A 23,309-nucleotide genomic window follows, 5' to 3' on the forward strand; every position below is an offset into this window, starting at 1 on the left:
TTTTTGCCGATGCAAATATGGTGACTTAAGCACAGTATTCATCAACAAAACCCCACTGCTGTACAAAATAAACTGTTAATGCTAAGTTTTATTCTTGTACAATTTGCAGACTGGAGCTGAAATGATTTGCTCTAAGTTTTAATGTTAAGACTGGGCTATAATACAACCAGGATGTGACGCCGAGTTGAGCTGGTACATTAAAAGAAAAGAGTCAGACATGATTTTAATACAGTTTCCAGAAAATTATCGTCAGCGAGTTCTCCCGAAACAGAAGAACAAAGAAAGAGTGGAGCCATGTTAAGATGAGGAACAAAAAAAAAAGTATTTTTTTTTAAGGTTAAAAATGGGCAAAGTGGTTTATTCCACAGCAAGAGGAGGAGGAGGAAGATGGCGCTTGGCGAGGAGGGGAGCACGTTCAGCAGCACTTGCTCTTCCATCCCGTCACACCACCTCCACTGCTGATATCTACATTTTCACTGTTGGGCTCTTTTACAGGGGTCTGCAACAAAGCAGCAAGACAGGGGTTAAGTCAAAATTGCAATGCTCCTTCACTCAGTGAACATCAACAGCACAGGGACTGGGGTTCAAATGCAGGGCTCCCCAAACCTGGGTCTCCAGCTATCTTTGGACTACAACTCCCATCATCCCTAGCTAGCAAGACCAGTGGTCAGGGATGATGGGAATAAATAATAATAATAATAATAATAATAATAATAATAATAATAATAATCTTTGTTGGTAGCCACTCTGGGCGGCTTCCAACAAAGCTCAAAATACATTAAGTGTAGTCCAAAAGCAGCTGGAGACCCCAAATTTAGGGAAACCCCGAAGTAAAGCACTTAATGGGCAAAGAGCTTGTTCTCAGGGTACGTTACGGAGGATGCTGGGCCTGGAAAGCAGAAGGTCCCAGGTACAGCCAGCAGCATCTCCACATCAGCCTCTCAGAGGGCACCCCTGGAGAGCCACTGCTGCCAGTCAGGGTAGACAGTACTGATCTCAATGGACCAGTAGCCTGACTTGAAATAAAGCAGTTCTTCCTTGCTTTCCTGCACCAACATGCATGGTATTTAGCCACACACCGATTTCTACAGTTACTCTGGATTGTGTGCCTCCTGCTCCCCTCTGCCAGCAACCTTGCAGGCTATTATACTTGGGGAAAGGAATCACAGAATTGGAAGGGACTCTGAGGATCATCTAGTCCCCCCCCCCCGCGCAACGCAGGAATATGCAGCTGTCCCTTATGGGGACTGAATTTGCAATCTTGGCGTTTCAGCACCACACTTTAATCCAATGAGCTATCCAGGCTCAGGAGGCTGATACTGCAGCTATAGGCAAAACCCCGGGGGGTGGGGGTGGGAGGAGAAGTACCCATTGGGGGCCCATTTGTGCTACTGAGCCTCCATGGCTCTCAGTCCAGTTCCCATTGTCCTGTTCAGCTCTTGCCCCACCTTCCACCGAGCAACCAAGCCCACAGTTACCTTTCGAAGAATGTCTTCTGCTAACGTGAGGAATGCCTTCTCAATGTTAATATTTGCTTTTGCGCTAGTTTCAAAAAACCTAATACCGTGCTCCCTTGCAATCTAGGAAAAAGGGGGAAAACAAACAAACAAACAAACCTGTGAGGATGGCAAATGCTTCACTGCTGCATATCAGAAATGGGCGGCTGCCTCTGCCCTGCTGCCCAAACACCCCACAGCAGTGAGAAGAGATCCTTCAACCTCAGCAATAGAAAAATTACAAGGCAGTATAGAAATGTTCCCAAAGAAGTTTACATGCAAGAACATAAAACATTTGATACATATGGCATGCCTGCCAGATGCTCAAGTGGGCTCAGTGTGGCAAGCAGAGGCCTTTCCCGGCTTGGGTTGCTTTGCTTGCTAAAATTTAGACAGACACAAAAGTAATCCAGCAAAGGAGCTCCATCTCTGAGCTGATACTGAACCACCGTGAGGATGTGTGGAGAGGACACTCAGGTGGCCCCTATGAGAAAAGGATGCTCAACTAGATCAGCCTCTCGCCTGATCCAGCAGGCTCTTCTGATAAGACTGGGCTAGTTTACTTAAGGTGATTCACAGCCCTAGCCTGCGGGACAAAAAGTAGGTCCGCAGGCAACTCACAACCACTTGGGGTAACCCTGAGCTCCCTCCGGAAGCCGGGGGTGCTCTGCTTTGAAGGGGTGGGGAAGAGGAGACAGACAGGAACATTCACAAAGCTTTTCAAAGACTGGCCTGTGTGTTTGGGCGTAACGAAAGGAAAACTCAGTGTAACAAATGTTAATGGGTTTTGCAACATGAGTTAAGACAGCGGCCTGGGCCTGTGGAAATCTGTGTCAAATGCAAATTAGCCACAGACCTCCAACCTGAAGGCAGACCACCTGGTGATGGCTGCCCACAGGTGACTCCAAGCCCAGGGGTCTCATCCTCCTCCTTGGCCCGCTCTTTGCCACCTGCAGAGTCCAGCGGAACTGCCACTCACCTGTTCGCCTTTTGCTTTGGGCACCACCCTCTTGTCATCCATGTCACACTTGTTACCTAGCAGCATCCTCTCCACATCTTCGTTGGCATGCTAGAGGGCGGAACCAAAGAAGAGCACGTAAGGTCTTCCTCACTGCATTGCTCCTACTCCCTCCGGAAAGCAAGGCTGACCCAGCTACGCCATTGGGAGTGGCCTGCCACAGTATCCGGGAGAACCATGCAATCATAAATGATGGATTATTGTGTGATTCGGCTTCCATATTAGAGTACTGCAGTGCACTCTACGTGGGGCTGCCCTTGAAGATGGATCAGAAACTTCAACGGGTCCGAAGCGCAGTGGTCAGAGCACTGGCTGGGGTCACCTTTAGAACTCATAGCCTGTTCTAAAACAGCTGGCCCAATTCAAGGTGCTACCATTAGTGTCCAAAGCCCCCAAAGACTTATGCTCCAAATATCTGGGAGACTGTATCCATTCCCACAGACCCTCTTGGGTGTTAAGGTTAAGCAGTTACCTAACCCTCAGAAGCTGGGGGTTTGGGGGCTTGGCAAAGTGTCTCCTTCGTGGCATCTCCCTCTTCACAGAGGTGCATCGGGCACCTTCCCTGGGGAGCTTCTGGCGAATGCTGAAGATGCAACTCTATCCCCTGGCCCTTGACCCCTGAGATGTTTGTTTCTGGGAATCATCCTACTCTTGTGAACATAATCTGTTTCAAACGGTTCTAACACAGAATAATAGAATTGCAGAGCTGTAGTCCAACCCCCTACAATGCAGCAATAATGGAGAGTGGGCAATACATTTATTATTATGAACAGTAATAAGAATAATGTCTGTTACTGGTATGTGTATCTGAAGAAGTGTGCATGCACACGAAAGCTCATACCAATAACAAACTTAGTTGGTCTCTGAGGTGCTACTGGAAGGATTTATTTATTTATTTATTTCGACTATGGCAAACCAACACGGCTACCTACCTGTAACAAGAATAAATGTATTATTGAAGAAGGGCAGTGTCTTGAAAATAGGGAGAGAAAACACTGCTATTTTATGTCCGTTTGCTCTATTTAGTGCTTTGTTTCCAAAATAATTTCCCTGCTACCTCTTTGAGGCTACTCAAGGTGGTTCACTTTATCAAAACAGCATAAAAAGAGAGTTTCTTTGTTACAAGGCTAGCCCCATTTCCCCGACCCCCTCTGCCCCACCTCCCAAATTCATGCAGAGAGGCAAGTATAGCTCTGATGTGCCGTTATCCAATGAAGGGGAAGGAGGCCTTCAGGTGCCAGCTCCCAGGTCTGAATGGGAGGAAGCTTCCAGAGAGCAGGGCCAAGTGAAGGCACCTACCTAGCCATCAGCCACTAGGTCCAAACTGTGTTTCACTAGGCTGATTTTGCCTATCAGGTAACAAGGCAGCCCTGTCTGGGCTGCAGTAGATTTGAGGGAGAGCCATATGGTACTTCAAAGGAGGGTTAGGAGGTGGTGGCTATTGGAGGCTACTAGGCAGGAGGGTCACGCTCCACTTCCAGCAGGCTTTCCTTGCGTTCTTAACATAAGCACTTTCTGTTGAGGCAAACCTCCCTTGCCCTGCTCTCCCGAGGGTGACTTTTTGCCACACACACACAGCTCTCGAAATGGGCAGCATTAAGGTCCCCACCCCCCACGACTCACCTCATCTATGTTTCTGAGCCATTTGCTGATGTTTTCAAAGCTTTTGGCATTGGTGATGTCATACACTAGCATGATTCCCATGGCACCTCGGTAGTAGGAGGTGGTGATGGTGTGAAACCGTTCCTGCCCTGCTGTGTCCCTGGGGAGAGAAGCAGAGAAACATGCAACACTGCAGCAGCAGCAGCAGCAGCCAAGCTTCAAGGGGGAAGCACAGAAGGTGGCCACAAAGGGCTTCAACACTCAATGCTCTACTGCCCTTGAAGACACCCAGAGGCTCCCCTTTGGAGAAGCAGTATCGGTTTCATGGTTTTTGACCTGGCAATATATCACAAATCAGGATGTGTGTGCACGCGCTCTGCAAAAATCACAATGTGGTGAAAACTGTGAATCCAGCCCATGCCGCTACATAGCTCCACCCTTTATTTCAGACACTGTGATATATCAGTATATTGCAATGTTTAGCTGGTGATATATTGCAATATCGGAAACCAGCCCTGGCCCTCATTACCATTTGAGTCCCCACAGGATACTTCCCCACCACCCTCTGCCCAATAAATGCCTTCACCAGACAGCATGACAATAAAGGCCCCCACTCACCAGGGCAGGATCTCATCACCCAGTTGTAATGCTTCACAGGAAACATGGCAAGTACAGCCATGGGAATTCCTAAAGGCAGCTCCGCTGTGCCCACCTGAGCTGGCTTAGCTCTGGGGCCGTCTCTCCTTGAGTAACCCAAGGCATTTCTAGGCCAGGTGAGGAGGAAGAACATAGTGCTTTAACCTCCTTCTTTCAGACCACTGACTCGCCTATGATGACCAGGCAAGTGCTTGTGTATAAACCTGCCTGTGGACAGGATGCAAGTAAGCTGCACCAAATGCTTGTCTGTTTAGGTAAAAGGCGGACTTAGGGGCTGCAGAAGAATTGCCTGCAAATGCCTTAGCTGCAAGATCATTCAGCTTTCCTCCAGTCCCGTTTGCAGGTCTCTCTCTCCCTGCTGTGGCTGATCTCTTCTCATTGTGTTGTCTTCCTCAGTTAGTCACAGGGCACATACTGAATATTATTTATGTTACATACTGTCTAGTTAATCAACCCTTTTCACTGTAGCTATGAGAGTCACAGAGCACTTCTTAAACAAAATCGAAAATTCTTTCCAGTAGCACCTTAGAGACCAACTGAGTTTGTTCCTGGTATGAGCTTTCGTGTGCATGCACACTTCTTCAGTATCTGAAGACGTGTGCATGCACACGAAAGCTCATACCAGGAACAAACTCAGTTGGTCTCTAAGGTGCTACTGGAAAGAATTTTTTATTTTGTTTTGACTATGGCAGACCAACACGGCTACCCACCTGTAAAAAGAGCACTTCTTGACATTGCCAAATAGAGTAAGAAAAGCATCTCACCCCCCTTTTCCGCATCAACATAACCCCCCCCCCAAATTCTGAAGTGCCACTTACCATATCTGCAGTTTGATCTTCTTTCCTTGCAATTCAACTGTTTTGATCTTGAAATCTATCCCTAAAATATAAAAGAAACAACAGAAGTCATGACATGCACAGAAAAACTAAACTGAAAAGTGCAATTATAGCAAATCGATCTTAAGGTGCCACCCCCCCCCCACCTATGGGAAATCTTGACACCTTGCTTCTATACCTGCCACAAATCACCAGTCCATATAGCCTACAAATAACCTTCCATTTTAGCCAATCTCCTGGCCATTCCTGCTAACCGGGCATTTGGTGCTTCAAGCTACAAAGCCATTTCACTGCAAGTGCCTATAGTTTATTCCAAGTTATACTGAAACTGAGTTGCCTTTTTGCAGATTCCTCCAAGTCATTAAGCTGTGCAGAAGTGCAGCTCAGTAACACCTATAGCACACAGCACCTTCCAGATTAAAGAGTAGGTGAAGTCATTTTTCATCAGGCATAGGAGGTGTGGTCTGTATTTTTTATTTTTGCTGTGCTGTCATACAGAAGTTAAGGGGAATGTTCGTTGATGTGACCTGACAGTTACGTATGCATTTTTGATTTATTATGTGACCCACCCAGGGGCGGGAGAGAAATTTAATACAGGGCATAAAGACTCTCCCTCTGTGAATACTTCTGTTAACACGTGAGTTTCTGAACATGTGTAAACAGGGCCACAGGCAGCCCAGGTAACACCAGGGTCCAAAGCTAAGGCCTATGCACATGGTCCCTCTTGAACTGTAGTCCTTCTGTGGGTAGGAAGAAGAAGAGTTTGGATTTGATATCCCACTTTATCACTACCCAAAGGAGTCTCAAAGCGGCTAACATTCTCCTTTCCCTTCCTCCCCCACAACAAACCCTCTGCGAGGTGAGTGGAGCTGAGAGACTTCAGAGAAGCGTGACTAGCCCAAGGTCACCCAGCAGCTGCAGGTGGAGGAGTGGGGATGTGAACCCGGTTCACCAGATTATGAGTCCACCGCTCTTAACCACTACACCACACTGATTCTCAAAATGCTCTTCTTTTTAGAGTCTCTTTGGGGTTCTGATTCATGGCTGACTTTTCCTAATTTTTTGATTATGCTGACTTTCTTCTGTATCGTTTGTTGAGAGTTAATAAGTTTTCACAGTTTCTGCCCTGTTATGATGTTCATTATAGGTGGGTGTATTTAATTTATTGGAAGCTGCTTTGCAGGTTCAGAACAAAAGGTTGGAAAGGAGAAGTGGAAACAAAAAGTTTGTCCTATTTTAGTATTTTCAATTTGAGCTCAATCTCATTCATCCTGGTCCTCTGCCTCTATGGGATTATCTTAAAGTTTCATCACCAATTTCTCATGCAATTCATATTTGCATTTAAGCACAGCACTGTAATGTTAACGGACAATCTCTCTGCTGTCCAAACAGACTCGCAAAGCACCCACAAAAAGACTGGTGCATATGCTGTTTGAGAACTTCTATAAAAGGGTGGCTTAATAATGATAACAATCAATAATTATATGTGTTCAAGAGGAACGTATATGTTCTGCTCACAAGGGTGCAGGATACAGCGGCTACATCACAGTCAGGTACCAGGTTTAAGGGCCTGGCATTCATCATTTGACATGTGGCATCATGAGAAATGAACCTAAACCAGGAGCACTATAGTTATGCTTATTTCAGCTCTCCCACAGTACCATTCCTACAATCCGGAATTACAGCCAACACAAGATTTCGCAAAAGCTTCCTGTTAGAAAAATGCCCACATTGGTCTTCAACCAAAATTTGAACCTTCTCAGAATCTGAGCGCACTACGAGCAAATGTCAAAGCTACACTCCTATGAGCATAGCGGTTACTGAAAATAGATAAAATATTGTGAAATCTTAATGAACTGAAACATGATCTTGGAGCAGCAGCAGCAGAAGTAACACCAAGTGGCAGTGTAAAGGGGAACAAACTTTCATACTATGGAAAACAAATCTAGGGCCTTCTCAATATGGGAAGTCCAGCATGTCAAGATACCTTTTACATATGGGGAGAAAATATAAGCTTTTAAGTGGAGGACAGCTAACATATCCTCTAGAAAGTATTTCATAACTTCAGACATGTTTGCTGAAGTTAATATGAAACACATGCCATGGAAACAATTTTAAGTGTAATTTGAATTAAGTCCATGTTTCCCCTTGATTTCATCCGTGATTTTATCTGCAGGACTTTCACACAGCTGCTGAGCCAGGTGTTCAGCTCCCCAAAGATGAGTTAAGACAGCCCCTGACTTCAGCCTTGCAACCTAAAGGGTGCGATGACAAAAGGAACAGCGGGTTAGGAAGGCTGGAGGAAAAGGGCAACTCGGGCACTGTGTCCACAGAGTCCTCGCAATAACCAGAGCAGAGTTCAAGGAGAGGAGGAGGAGGAGTGGAAAGTTGTTGAGCAGATGCAGCAACTCAGCTTCCCATCTTTCCTCTGCTACAACTTGATGAAGCAGCTGCTGTTGCAACCAAGCAACTGCTGGTGGAAAGAGGAGCCAGAGGTGGGTTTTTTTTCTTTCTTGGAGCAAGATGGGAGAGCCTCCACCTCTACTGCAAGCAACAAACTGAACACTGGAAGTGAAACTGCATCACTGGGACAGAGGCTGGATGGCCACCTGTCATGGATGCTGGAGCTGAGATTCCTGGATTGTGGGGGGTTGGACCAGAGGACCCTCGGGGTCCCTTCCAACTCTAAGATTCTATGACCCACACCAGGGATGTCCAACAGGTCGATTGCGATCTACTGGTAGATCCTTGGGATGTTGTGGTGAATCGCGGCTGATCGCTGGCTCCCTTTCCTTATGGGTAGCAAAAGAGCATCCTGCCCCGCCCCCCATTCTTGCATGATCTGTAGAATGGAAGGCGGAGTTTTCTCTGTGAGACTGACTGTTTGTATTTTGGTGAGTGACTTTTCCCCTTTCTCCCCCAAAAAGCTCAGCACCTTTGGCCTGAACTCCTAAAAAAACAAGACTTTCCTCCCTAAAAAAAATCTCAACAACTTTTCCCTGAACCCCCCCCCCCCCAAAAGAGGTAGATCACTGCCAGTTTTTTATTCTGTGAGTAGATTGCAGTCTCTTGGGAGTTGGACGTCCCTGACCTACACTATGGAAATCCCAAGCAAGCAGTCACAAGCTGAACTGCCATTCCAATACGCTCACTCACCCCACCCCCCACCCCCCGCTCCAAACCAAGACCAACTTCGTCTCAAGTCTCAATCAAACTTACAGGGTTTCAGAAAATATGAATCACTACATGCACAATACGAGGGATTCTGCACTGTGGTTAGGAAAGCAGGAAATGCGTGCGCACATACAATGTGTGCCAATGAGGCAGCCAGGCTAGGAAGTAAGGATGCATCACAACAATTCTGTGCAGGTCTGAGTGCTGATCCTTGTGCACAAGAGGGGGCCACCAGGAGACTCACGGAGACCCTGAGGCTTATAGCACAACAAAAACTAAGGGGGAATTCCCAAGAACAGAGCCTGCTGGTGGCCCTTCGGAGAAGTGGTAGAGAAGGCAGGAAGGAAACTGAGGGAAGGGATGGAGTTCCCTGAAAGGGACCCTCTGGCTGCTGGAACCCTGAACAGGAGCAACACCCCTTAGTTGCCAGTAAACTCTGCAGAACAACAACAACTTATTGCTCTTCCTCTCAGCACCTCACACCTATAGAATAAAGGACGCCTAACACGACGTCCTTTCAGTTCCAGCCTAAAGGGATGTCTCCAAAGCCTCGAGCACCACCTCACGTGAACCTCATTTCTCTTTCGGTTTCTACAAACACAGTAGCAACGGTGTCCAACCAACCTTCACTAGTTTTGCTAGCAAACACAGAGGTGATTTTTTTTTTTTGGCGGTGGGGAGTGCCCATTTTCCCCAGCCCTATGTCTGCATAAAATTTGGGACAACTCAGGTAAGGATCTAAATTAAAGACAGAGGCAGCTGCAGATATAGGATAAGTAGGTTTCTGCAGGTTTTTTTTCATCTAGATGCTAGCGAGGGAAGTTATTGAGGGATATCCAACATTAGTGATACTCAGAATAAACCCCAACAAAACCAATGGACCTGGGAAGTTAAGCTTGTTGATTTCAACGGGTCTAGTACCAGTATGAGTTAATCAGAGTCATCCAATGTGTATTTAGTTGCATATGCCACACCTAGCATATCTGTTCTGAACCGCACCCAAGCCCAGAAGGCTGGCTGAACGCTACTGAAAACCAATCGCTGGGAATCGCCAGTGGGCAGAGTGCTGCTGCTGTGCTCATATCCTCCTTGACAGTTTCCTGGAAGAGGCATCTGGCAGGCCACTGTGAGCACAGGATGCTGGACTAGATGGGGCACTGGCCTGATCCAGGAGTATGCTCTTCTTATGCTCTTTCTAGCAGAAAGAGCAGGGCCACTATGCATTCACAAGACACAGCAGAGAGATTTGCAGGACTGGATGCAAGGCAACAAGGGATTCCAGTGCTGTCCAACTGACATGTCACCCAATAGCTATTGTTTCTCCTGCCCAATAAAATGTGGAAACTAAAATATACTTACAACACCAGTAGCATGAAAGCTGGCAAGTATTTAGCAGACCTAAAACTCTTCTCCCTCCTTCACAGTTACTCAAGCATGGTTGAAGAAGGAACCGGCTGTTCCTACCAGTAGTTTATATTCCCTCTTCTGCCCCTGACTCTTAGGACTGCAAAGAAGGCCAGCTGACAGCCCTGATCCAAGCATTCTGGCCTGGGGGGAAAGGAGAACCAGCCAGCTCTAACCTAAGGCAGAACAATGGTACAGACTAGAGAGAGACACAGATCAGCTCCACTGAGATGCCATCTTCGGAACTGTTACGTGGCACCATTGAAACAGCACAAATTATAGCACTGCTCTGGGGCAATGCACAAGTTTATTTGAACATTGCAAACCACGCCTAACAGATGCAAGGACGACTTCTCAGGAAGGCATTTACTCATTCTTTACTCAGAACAGAACAGAATCATTCTCGTGTCTGGATATGTTATGTTCAGTTTCTCCAAACTATGTTGAAGAGGCAGTTTAGGCCAAGTGCGGTAGAAGACAGAATGTGTTCTGCCATGAGACCACTGGCTACGTTCGGGCTCAGCGTTTTAGTTCTCCTAAAGTGACTTGTACTCTGGCTTTGAGAAGCTAGACCCTGGAAGCTGTGGGGATTCCAGGGAGGAAAAACAAGAGCCCATGCAAGACTGGTCTGTCTACCCTCATATAGGTATCAGCAAAACAAAAATATGTGCTATTAAAAAGGAAGTATTCTGAAAGATGAATCACAGGCAAAGCATGGCCTTCCACCCAAAGAGGTCAAAAATTACTAACCTAAGGCAGGGGTGGCTGACCCAGAGCCTGGATCCAGCTCCTTTCTCCAGAGCCCACAGTCATTTGGGATTTTAAAAAAAAGTATCCAAAGAATTTAAAACCCTGTGACAACTTTTGATCTGGCTAATTTAAAAGAGGCAATTTACACACTCATGTACAAAAGCTGGATGAGCGGGGAAGCTGATCTAGCTTCATTCTACCCACTTCAGTGAATAATGGGAAGGGGGAGAGAGGATCATGGAAATAAAATTGGAATTGTAGAGTTGGAAGGGACCCCTAGGGTCATCTAGTCCACCCATAATCACAACATTCCACAGAGTCACAACATTCCAGAAACAAGCTCTAAAAAACAAAACCTCAACATGAATCCAAACACACTGCGAGCCACACAGAATATTCACAGCTGAAACAATGCCCCGCTTACCATTCACTTCAGGTCTAACATAGTAAACAGCTCCCATCTAGAATAACTGCAACAAGATTTGCCTCAAGGAGAAGCTGCCTCAGCGCCCGATTCAGAAGACGCCCAACTTGAAGAACTGATTCAAACTGGAATTCTCCCATCTAGGTCCGTTTACAGAATCAGCCCAGAGGAACATACCTTCCCACATCTCGGAAGAACTCCACAACAGAACCCTCAACGTTAGCAAGTCAATCCAAATGGAGGATGAACATTAAATTATCCTTAAACAATTAAACATGAGAGGTCTCTTTCTCCTCCCAAGGCCCATAAAAAAGCATGTGCATTAACCAAAGTAAAAAAAAAAGTTTCTACATTGGTATCTGAAGAAGTGTGCATGCACACGAAAGCTCATACCAAGAACATATTCAGTTGGTCTCTAAGGTGCTACTGGAAAGAATTTTTGATTTTACATTGATTCTATGCACCCTTACTGTAAAAATAGTGACTTCCAAGTCCACTGCCATATTCACTACTGCCAGCAATCTAGACTGTTGCTCCCAGAGGTTCAAGGTAACCACTTGCATAAATCTATAAACCCGGTTTCTGAAATCAATAGGAGTTACTTATCACTGGCCATTAAAGGCACACCCAATCAGGGTTGCTACAGAACAGGCCTCCAGGCTTCCCACCTTTAGCAAAATGCCTAAGAAGCCACCCCAGAGCTGGATAATAGCCACCAAGAGCCCTCTGACCAAACCTTCACATTCAAGCTTCTGGCACTGTGCTGATGGCACACTTAGGAACAGCTCTCAGGACACATGAGAAACTTCAGGGTAGGGTGGGAAATTCCCCCAGTGCTTCATTTTTCTGCGACAGTTAAAACTTTCTGGAACATTTTTTTTTAAAAAAAAACCCACAATTTGCTTTAAGATAGATAAAAATCAATGTGTTTTTTTAAAAAATAAATAAAAAAATAAAATCAGATTTTTAAAAAAATTAAATCGGATTTTTTAAAATAAAATGCTTTTGGAGGAAAAGTATTTCTAAAGATAGTTTTCTATTTAAGTTACATTATAGTCCAAAGACTATTTATCAGGGGATAAGGATTTGTTTTAAGTTTTTCATGTGTGCTAAAACTCAGTCTAAGTTTTTTTTTTTTCTAAATCATTTAACCACATCAGTTAACAAACATGGATAAATATGCTATAATGTTATTGTTTTAGTTAAATAAATTGTTTAAATTGCTCTTAAGGAAATGATTATTTTTCTCTTTCCAATAAAGTACAAAACAAAAGCGGTCCAAATATAAACAGTTAACTTATAAAACCACAATAATTTCATAATCATCTATGTATTTCTAATAGTATAACCAAATCAGCCATTTTTATATAACTGTAAAAAACTACTCTGAAATTTGATTATTCCAAAAATGAAACCTTCATCTGGTTGCAAATATGCAAGAATGAGTCTTTCTGTAAAAAAATGATTTAAATCAAGTCTTACTGACTAGCGATTTAAATCAAGTCGTACTGACTAGTGATTTTAATCGTGATTTAAATCAATTTGATGTAAATCCAATCCACCCTGTTTAGGAGTAATTTAAGAAACTGAAGGCTGGGGAGGTGTACAGTGCTTTTTTAAAAATACGGAAATAAATCAAGATATGGCACAGCTGGATTAAGCACCACACTCCAGAAGAAACAACACCTAGTTCTACACAAGTGATGCATTACTTATAGAACTCATTATCCAAAGGGTGAGGTTACCTCTGGCAGAGGTAGTTTTCAAGATCGCAGTTACTTTCCCCAATATCTGTGAGTAGAGCTTCCATCTTCAGGAGCAGTTTGTCTCCAGCACCTGATAACCAGAGGCAAGCAGGAGACCACTGTCTCCACCTCCTCAGGGGCTCTTTCTTAGGTGACCACTGCTGGGAATAGACTGCTGGATGAGACGGCCCTTAGATTTTATCCGCAAAGACATTTCTCACATTTTTATGCTCAAACAACTTAGGCATTTGGTGGTCCAGAACAGCCCATCAAGTTCTTCCTGAAACTTTGCAGATCCTCCAGCACCTATAGGATTTAACTCACTGTTCTACTGTGCAAATGCAGGCATCCCCCCCACTTCTAGGCATTCTACTTGTGCACAACTGCATTCCGTATATGTGCGGCTCCAGGAAATAAATAAATAAAATCCTAACAGGAAATGGCAGAAAGCTGGAGAGCCCTAGTGGCTCACAAGGAGACTCTCACAGGAACCCAAAGAGGACGTCAGTGAGGGTGGAGGAAGCTCCAAAAAGACCTGAGGCACAGCCGGGCTTTGTTTAGGCTACTCAGCCTCCCCGCCTAACAGCTGATGTACGGGGTAGGGCAGTTGCCACTTTCCCATATGTCCTCCAGGCTTCAGCCGTGCCCACAGCTGAACAGAGTTGAACAGACAGTTGTGTGGAGAGAGAGCTGGAGATCAGGGACACATAGGAATTTAGAGGCTTTTAAGAGGGTGATCCCCACTTTGCGTGATTTCATTTAAGCGTGCAGGGGCCAGAATATAACCCCCCGCATAAGCAGGGGGACCCGTCTATAAACTTTTAACGTGACCGATGCTATTACTGTACACTGTCACGATATACCACATTTCGCAGAAGTCTTAACAAAAAGCGCAACTGCAACAAACTGTTCCAGTAAGAGATAAGCTTTGCACAGGGCCCAAGAAGACCACTCACAGACAACAGTACATCAGTTCCCATGGTCAAGAGAGGGAGGGTCACCAAAAACATCCAAGCCAAGCAAAAGGTGCCAAGGTCACCTTAGCGTGAAGGGCTAGAAAAGTTAACAGTTTGTCACAAAAACTGCAATGCTATCTGCTCAGCTTGAACACACTTGGCATTGGTCTCAGCCGCCGCCAATGAAGCAACACCCTTGCCAAGACTTCTAACTTTGCAAGTACCGGTAAATGGATAGGGATCTCTTCAAAATCACTATTAATTCAGATTACAAAAACTGGAAAACAAACTCCTTCCTCTCCCAACACATCCCCAGCACAGTCACTAAAGGCCTGTTCTATGCCTCTAGCAACAATTCAGCTTTGATATTTACATTGGGGACAAAGAGTCCATCAAACTCTCCCAGGTATGACCAATCAATCAGTAGAGCAAGAGATTCTTAATCTCAGGGCCATGGGTTGGAGCCCCAAGTTGGGCAAAAGATTCCTGCATTGCAGGGGATTGGACTAGATCAGTGTTTCCCAAACTTGGGTCTCCAGCTGTTTTTGGACTACGACTTCCATCATCCCTAGCCATCAGGACCAGTGGTCAGGGATCATGGAAACTGTAGCTCATAAAGAGCCGGAGATCCAAGTTTGGGAAACACTGAGCTAGATGACCCTCAAGGTCCCTTCCAACTCTAATGATCTGGGATCTATGAAACTCAGTATTGTCTATGTTGACTAGCAGTGGCTCTCCAGGGATTCAGGCAGGGGTCTCTCCCAGGCCTACCTGGAGCAGCCAGGGATTGTACCCGAGAACTTTTACATGCAAGGCATGTGCCCTTCCACTAAGCCACGGCCCTTCCTATAAAACAGAATAAACCTTGGTTGGGGGGGGGGGGAGGGATGACCAGAGGTTTGCTGCAATGGCTTGGCTGTGACTCTCACTACTCTGGTGGGTTGTTTTCTCAATGGTTAGTTTGCATCAAAAATGTACAACTCTTCCCCCACTTAAATACTAAGAGACCTTTATGCTAACTGTGCCTTTCTTCATGACAAGAACTTTCAGTTGTTTTATATTTATAATTTTTATGCCACTTAATAAAAAATATTTAAGGGGCTCTATTGATGAACCCAAAAACCAAATTTAAATGCTGGTTTATTCTGCATTCTAGCAGAGGATGAGAAATCCTGCAATCTGTCATCCAGAGAATAATTTAACATACCCACAAAACTCAGAATACACCATATTGAGCATTAAATTTAACAAGAGGGTTCAATCAGATCTTGTAAGATAAGTAAATGCAAGCACTGAAATGCAAGTCTCACTGTGGCCTCTTCAACAATTCTACCTTTTGTATTCCCATTCTTCCACTCCAAAAGAGCTAACAGCAATTTCTCGGTTTCCACAGTCTCTTTCAACATTTCACAAAATGTATGCTGCAAAGGGCTATCATTCTTTGAGCCATTTTGATGGTTGGTCCCAAAATTTCCTTTCAAGACACCAAAGGGAACTCAACTGTCCATGCCTGTAAGGATTTGAGATGGAAGAGGAGGCAGTTGGTATTTATTGACAGTTAAACAAGATGAATTCACTGTAAAAAACAAAACAGTGTACAATGGATGCTCGGGTTGCGAACGTGATCCGTGCAGGAGGCATGTTCGCAACCCACAGCACCATGTCTGCACACGCATGGGTCGTAATTCAGCGCTTCTGTGCATGCCGAAACCCGGAAGTAACCCGTTCTGGTACTTGTGGGTTCAGCGCGGTGCACAACCTGAAATTGCGCAACATGAAGCGGCCGTAACCCGAGGTATGACTGTACTTCAAGGGGTCACTGCCTGCCTGAGTGAAGTGTGATTTATACTTTTTAAAAGGAATCATAACCTCTGAATATCATCATTCCTGTTCCTGTAAATGATTAGCTATTTTGGGAGGCCAGAGAAAAGTGTCAAGAGTTGTTTTGAACAGAATGAATAGAGGACAAGGACAAGGTTTGAACAAACCTTTTGTTACTTGGGCAAGGAGTTTGAACCACTCTGGTGTCCAGGACGATTTCCCACTTACTGGCTGCTGTAGCAGATCTGGTGCCTTGCTAAGCTTCACATCCAACCAGGGAGTAGCAGGGAGTGCAAAGGAAAACAGGAAAGTGAGAAGGTTGTTTCTGGCAAATTCTGTGTCCTCTACCTCTTACCATACAGAGAATTGCTGGAGCTGGCAGCAATTTGGGACCAGGATGAAACAGAGCTGCACCCATGCAACACGGAGGGCAGTAGCAAAGATGCCTGCGATCACACATTTCCCAATCTGACCTTATCGGGGCTTTTTTTTCCCCCAGCCAGAGCGCAGTTCTGGCTCCTCTCAGATGGGTGCCATTGTGGGCCAGCATCTCTCCTTGCCCATTTCTTGCCTTTATGCCCCAAACAGACATTTCAAGTAAAAACAGAAGCTGGCCGGTGTGTGCGAGTCTACACTTTTCCTTAAGTTTTCCAGCCAGGTCTCTACTATTGCACACATGCGTGGTTGTGCCAGGCCCTTCTGAGCTGCCCTAGCCATCCGTCTGAATCTAAGGAGGCGGGGTGCATTTATTTGACCTGCACAAGAACTAGGGACGACCCCCAAATCAGCTAAGGAGACAGCTTGCCATGGTTTTTAGCACCTCTGCAGGCGGTGAACGCAGCTGTTGTCAAACTGGCATCTGTTCAGGGCTACCCCAAGTCGCCTAGCGATTTACTGTAACATCATCGTAAGTTCAAGCACCTATTTTTCACTGGACCTTACAGAACGAAGTGTCATATGGGCAAGAAAACCAAGAGAGAGAAAATAAGAATACTGACGGATGCTGAGCTGCAGCTGTTGAGACTTTGGTCTGATTCAGAGAATCTCCCAACTCCTGAAAGATCAGGGTATGAGTCGCAAAAAAGTCTCAGGTTGTGCAATCCCACTTCCCACTCTCCCTCCTTTGCATATGAGGAAAGTGAAAGCATCCACCAACCAGTGCCAACTCTCAAGGACTGTGTGGTTTGCTCCAACCAATCCAGGTTATCAAAAACAAACCAGAATATTAAACCATGGTCACCTACATTAGGTTTAGGAAACTGTCTGAACTGGGCCACAGAGTCGCGAAGAGCACATTCAGATTTGAGCATTTTGGAGACATCAATCCTTGACCGTATAGGATGCCCAAAGTTGAAAAAAAGACTACAGCATCTTTCTGAAGTTTAAGAGCTTAAATGTATCACATCCAACTGCACAGTGTCTTTAATTTAGTACCACAAACTCCCACAGATATTCAGTTTGCCTGGTGGTTAACTCTGAGCACTGCTGCTGTTGAAAGAACTGTTCTTTCCAGCCAGGCGCTCTGGACATTGAGGATACGGACATGGCTCCTTCTTGGCTGCACAGCTATATCCTATTTCATCACATTCTCTCTTGGGACTGTTTTTATACACACAGGCAGTCTCTCTCAAAGTTGCTGCAACACATTTAATAGGCTCAATATCCATTCTAATATTTTTTCTCTCTCTCTCTCGTGTGTGTGTGTGTGTGTGTGTGTGTGTGAGTGTGTGTGTGTGAGAGAGAGAGAGAGAGACCTTAGATACAGCTCCGTATCATGTGCACTTGCAAAGCCAGTAGGATACTGGCAAGGAGTAGTAAAGTGCAGAAGTCCCAAGTAGTTCAGCCAACCCAGGAGATCTGTGTCACAGGCCAGCTGAAATAATTTTTGAATGGCAAGTTAGTAGTCAAGTGACAGATTTGGTGTGTTTTACCAGCTGTCAACAAGGAGCACTTGCACAATGTTAAGCAAGTAGGAAGTTAATATCTACCCCTAAACGTTCCAGGACCATGTGCATGTCTCATGGCAAATGAACCCCAGAAGTGCTCCACAAAAGCATCACCTGTCCTGCACTTTTAAACAGCCAGCTGCCAATCAAATTAAACCCATGACAGATGGAGCAGAGCAGGAAGAGAGGATTCTCAGGAGCTCTCTCGTAACATTGGTAAACCAAATGCTGCAATTAACACACAAATACATAAGCACGAGCATTATTCTGCATGTAGTGCAACAGAGCTTTCTTGGATAACTTTAAATGTCACATCTTGCCTTTGAAGACAAATGCTCTGCTCTATTCAGGGAAGTTATGATGACTTGGGGATTTTCACACTGGAGGCTATTTATAGTATTCCTAGCTAGGGTACTGAAGTCATCTGCCCTCCCCTCAGCAATTTACTTTTCAAATAGAAGCTGGACCACAACTAAAAATAACAAAGTGTCCTAAATTATTGGCAAGCGAAAAGGTGTGCCATGACACTGCCAAAAGCACTATGCCCTTATTTTTGAAGATCCAACGTTGCCCAGAAGTAGAAATGTGTCTTAATCATTGTGCAAGATCAATAAACTAGAAAGCGTAGGAACTCAGCCGTTGCTGAATATGGTAAGCCTGTTCTGAATTTTGCTCAACCTGGGAATGAACAAATCTGTCAAGACTTGTTTAAGAGCCATCACACAAATCCTGAAGGAACCAAAGTATGGGGTTTAGGGGAAAGTGTCCTGGATTTACCTACCGGCAGGTAGACAGCAGCAGGCTTCAAACTTTTAGCTGAGTAATGTTTGATAGTCCAGCTGTGTACCTTGCAGGAAAGTTGCTACTGTATGTATGGCTGCTACAGAAATAGTGTTCTTCTAGGCTTAGTAATAAGCAGCTTCACTGCAGGCCTTCAGCGTTTGAATAGCATACCTCTAATGTTTGTCAGATTGATGGTCCCATCTCTATGAAAAAAAATCCAGATTTATTCATGCCCACACAAACCTGTTAGCCATTTGTAGCCCAAAAAGCAGGGGCGGGGACCTTTGTAACCCAACTTCCATGCTTCAGAATCTCCTTTGGGGTGCTCGCTTTGGCAGCACGTATACAGAATCTCCTTTGGGTGACTTTTTGACACAGGCAACCTTGCAAATGACTATTTATAATCCTGAGCTGACACAAAGCTACAACTAGAAAGACTGAACATAAAAAATTACAGTTCAATTTTAGAACAGTGAAGCCAGATGTCTGCAGAGCAACCGCCAGCTTTAAACAGGACCTAAATTAAGCCCACAGAGCAAGAAAAAATGCCAACTACTGTACATCACATGAAGTGGGCTCTTTCCAATACCAGTTCTGCCAGTTTTAAGGTGCCACAAGGCTCTTGTTTCCACCGCAACAGTTGTCAAGAACTATTTCCCACATCAGTATTTCCAGTGTGGTGTAGCGGTTAGTGCCAGATGGGGACCCGGGACACCAGGGCTTGAATCCCCATGCTGCCATGTTACTGGGCAACCTTGGGACAGTCACTGCCACTCAGTCTAGCCTACCTCTCAATGCTGTTGTGAAGGTAAAATTGGGAGAACTATGCCTGCCACCTTGAGCCCCTTGGAGTAAGGTGGGATATAAATGTAATTAAATAAAATAATAAAATTATATTTTTAAATTGCAAATGTAAAATAAGTGTGAACATGTTTATCCTAATCAAGGCGCAACAAGCTGCAGATCCCTGTTCGGGCAATCCCATGTTTACATCTGTACAGTGTGTGAAACAGCTCTAAGATGTTTGACCTTCAGAACTCAAGATAAAATATCCCCCCCCCCAAGTGTTTACGGAGTAATCAAATCTTCATAACACACAGGCAACCTGATAAGACACATCAAATATTAACTATTATCACTCATGCAAACTGAGTATAATCCTGCACAACTCCGATCAATTAAGAGGGAGAAACCTCCTCCTCCTCAAGCGAAGTGATCTGGGATTCACAAATGATGATCTTCTACCTTTCCCTGCTGTTTAGTAGTGCAATACATTTAAACCTGGCGTTATGAGTGGACAAGGTCACATATATTGGTAGCACAAATCCCATCTTTCTAGTTTATGTCAGGAGAACAACTGAAGTGTGTAACTGTGCTGCTTAGTAAGTACAGTGGTAACTTGGGTTGTGGACACGATCCGTTCCGGGGTGCCGTTTGCACCCCGAAAAGTCCGCAACCCGAGCGGCGATATCACGCATGCGCGGAAGCGCAATATCGCACTTCTGCGCATGCACGACCTGTGCAGAATGCTTCTGCGTGTGTGACGAAACCCGGAAGTAAACGTTTCCGGGTTTGCCGCGTTCCCAACGTGAAAAAACGCAACGCGCAGCTATCATAACCCGAGGTATGACTGTACTTGAACTACTGCGCAAAGCCTTGTAATCAGAGCTTAATCTATCCTAAACAGCAACTAAGGGTCCTACAATTTGTAGACCGAAGTGTATCAACTTTTGTCTCCAGGATCCATCCAGGAAGCAGAAGGAAGAGAAACAGCAAGCAACAGAAACATCCTGGTGGGCAGCCGCTATTTGTGTTTGGCCTCTTCAAATACAGGCTTTTAAAAGGGTGTTGAAATCCTCTCTTCACTCCTGCCTTTCCTTAAGACTGTTAATGGCTTGTGAAATTCAGAGCAGGTTTTTCATAATAACTGTACACCTATCTGATGCATCTAATGCATATTTCTTATGTACATTGCTTTGGAAGGGTTTGGCCTTAAAAAGCGGATTAATACTTTGACTAGAAGACAGACAGATTGCCACCTACTGTATTGTAAAATTGACTGCTGTGTTTTAATATAAAATGTTTTGTGCGGTTTGTATGAAAAGCACTGTAGGAAAATATTAAGCAAAGATCACATAGCTTCAACTAGCAGGTACCTGGAAGTGTATTGCTGTGAGTCACTGCTGCCCTGGCCAGGAACTACCATGAAACCTCTGCTTGTAACTTGAGATCTTGGGGGAAATGTGTTCGCGTAATAAGGGAAGCAAAGCATGTGAAACTGTTGATCTTCAGAGATTGCAAAAGAATTAAATTGAACCAATGTCAGAGTAATGTGCAGCAAAAATATCCTATCCACCGGGGGGGGGGGAATGCAAGTATCTTCATGAGAGGCTGGGCGAGAGAGAAACAAACAGGATTATGTCTATTAGGGCACCTGGGATTTCATTTCCTGAATCAGAATTGCCAACATTATTAACAGTGATTTAGAAATCACCTTCTAAATCACCATCTCAAGGCCACTTACATATAAAACAGTTAAAAACACAAAAACAACAAATCTGGTTCAAACAGGACTAAAACCCTAACAAGGGCAGATAATGTGTTGTGTCTTGAGTTCATCCCATTAAGGATTCCAAAGCACACAGAGTGCAATGAGATTGAGTGTTTGGGGGGGGGGCTCGTTTAATTTCAGGTTGTACATTGACAATAAAGGTATTATTGTTACTATTCCAAAAGCAAGCCCTTAGGGATTCCGATATAGACTTCCTCTCTTCCAACACACAAACTTCCTCAAGCCTAGTGAATCCTCAAAAAACAGGTGGGGGCATCTGCATAATTTATATAGGCCAGTGTTAACACTTCCTGTAGCGTACTAAGTTTTCCATCTACAGTGCATACACAGAGCCTGGTTATAGCTCAAAGCAGACAGCAGGATTAATGTTGGCTCAAGCCACACCTATCTACTATAGCAATGTTAAGACATCAAACAAAGCAAAATGCAGGCAGCAGTTGTCTCCAAGATAATGTTTCTTTCTTTGGTCTCTGATAAGTCCTCCACGCCCATTCCCAGCCTGACAGTCTCCATCGCCTTAAGAGTACAGCAAACTCAGCACTGGGGAAAAAAAATCCTAAAATATTTCTCACATTTATACTACTCTGTGCTGAAATCAACACCTTCTCTTTGAAAGCTCTTCTAGAATTTCACCCCTCTGAAGATAAGAAATTGACAGTCAATATTCATAGTCAGCTATTCCTCCATTTGAGGCACAATAGCTGGAAGCAGATACAGATAATAGCATAAAATGTGATACGGCCAAGGATAAAATACTCTATGAGCAAAGAGTAGCCTCAACACTAGGGGGGGGGGTGGTATGAGTAAGAGCACTCAGAGGATGCTGAGGTCACTCCAAGAAGTGAGCCTGGTGTTTTGGAAGATGTAGGTAGGTGGGGAGGTGCCAAGGGGCAAGAGTTAGGGGAACAAAACAGCGCAGGGCTGCAAAGGAGTCAAAGGCTGCTGCAAAGGGGGGCAGCTAGCAGCGCAGGTCAGAGCATTAGGAGCACTCCTCCAGCGCCTCCCATTCAGAAAACAAAGCTGGACAAATATAATCCCACTGTGCAGCCAGAGTGACAGGCGGGGCTGCTATGACCAGGGCAGAGAGCACGTGTGGCAAAGCAGGCACACTATATGAAGACTTCAAGGGCCAAGCAGCAGCAAGCACTCAGATTGGGGGGGGGGGGAATAGATACAGCACAAGGAACAAAAGATGACGCTGGGAGGCTGACAGTTATGGAGCAGGATGGGGAGAGTGGTCCTGCAGGCATGGTGCAAGAGGAACAAGGTGGGGAGGTGAGAGGGCGAGAGCCCACCTTTCCAGGAGGGAGGGAGGAAGGTGGGTGGGTGAGGAAGACACAGGGGTAGGGGGTGGAAGAGAAGGGGAGTCATCCAGGGGAGCCACGAAGCGGGATCAGGCCCAGAGGGGCCCACCCAGTCCCAGTCCCAGCAGCATCCTGCTCCGCCCAGGCAGATGCCCGTCGTGGGGAGCCCCCAGAAGGCCTCCAGCAACTGTGCCCGTGGCCAAGGGTCGCCCCTCCCCCTCTCCCCTCCTCACCGATGGTGGAGATGAAGGTGGTGTTGAAGGCGTCGTCGGAGAAGCGGAAGAGCACGCAGGTCTTGCCCACGCCCGAGTCGCCGATCAGCAGCAGCTTGAAGAGCAGGTCGTAGGTTTTCTTCGCCATGGGGGCCCCCCCGCCGCGCCACGCGCCCCTCCCTCGCCAGGCTCCGCCTCCACAGGCCTCCCTCCCTCCCCGCTCCGCCCGGCACGGACCCCCCTCACGGGCACCGCCGCCGCCGCCTCCGCCGCCCTCGCGCTCTCTCGCTCTCTCTCGGCCTCTCTCCCTCAGGCGCTCGGCAGGCACAAAATGGCTGCTCGGGCGGCGGCGGCGGCGGCGGCCGGGATGGGCGAGCCTGGGCGGCGGCGGCGGCGGAGCAAGAGCCCTCCTGGTCGGGGCCTGCGGCTTCTCCTCCTCCTCCTCCTCAAGGGGCGGCGGTGGCGGCGGCGGCGCCCGGCTTCATACCCTCCCTCAGAAACGCCCGCGCGGAGGAGAAGAGGAGCAGGCCGCACGCAGCACGCACGCACGCACGGGCCGACTGACTGATTGACGGGCGGGCGGACTGGGCGGAGGCGGCGTGTGCGCAC

At 45.9% G+C, this 23,309-nt stretch overlaps 1 protein-coding gene across 1 annotated transcript; it reads right to left on the bottom strand.

Moving 5' to 3' along the window:
* On the bottom strand, positions 1 to 22,918 carry RAB10 (RAB10, member RAS oncogene family). Its single transcript, XM_033145241.1, has 6 exons — positions 22,722 to 22,918; positions 5,592 to 5,652; positions 4,138 to 4,276; positions 2,476 to 2,565; positions 1,479 to 1,580; positions 1 to 499 (listed from the first exon to the last, which is right to left on the bottom strand). Exons 1-6 carry the CDS (start codon positions 22,846 to 22,848, stop codon positions 416 to 418), a joined length of 603 nt encoding a protein of 200 aa, XP_033001132.1. The 5' UTR covers positions 22,849 to 22,918; the 3' UTR covers positions 1 to 415.
* Between the last annotated feature and the right edge of the window lie 391 nt (positions 22,919 to 23,309).

Source organism: Lacerta agilis, chromosome 3 (genome assembly GCF_009819535.1).
Source record: "Lacerta agilis isolate rLacAgi1 chromosome 3, rLacAgi1.pri, whole genome shotgun sequence".
NCBI lineage: Eukaryota > Metazoa > Chordata > Lepidosauria > Squamata > Lacertidae > Lacerta > Lacerta agilis.

Coding starts and splice junctions, on each gene's coding strand:
- RAB10 (XM_033145241.1), bottom strand. CDS start 22,848: ATGGCGAAGAAAACCTACGACCTGCTCTTCAAGCTGCTGCTGATCGGC. Junction 2,566..4,137: donor GGCTCAGAAACATAGATGAG/GTGAGTCGTGGG, acceptor TCCGCCCTCTAG/CATGCCAACGAAGATGTGGA. Junction 1,581..2,475: donor CCAAAGCAAAAGGCGAACAG/GTGAGTGGCAGT, acceptor CCTTTTTCCTAG/ATTGCAAGGGAGCACGGTAT.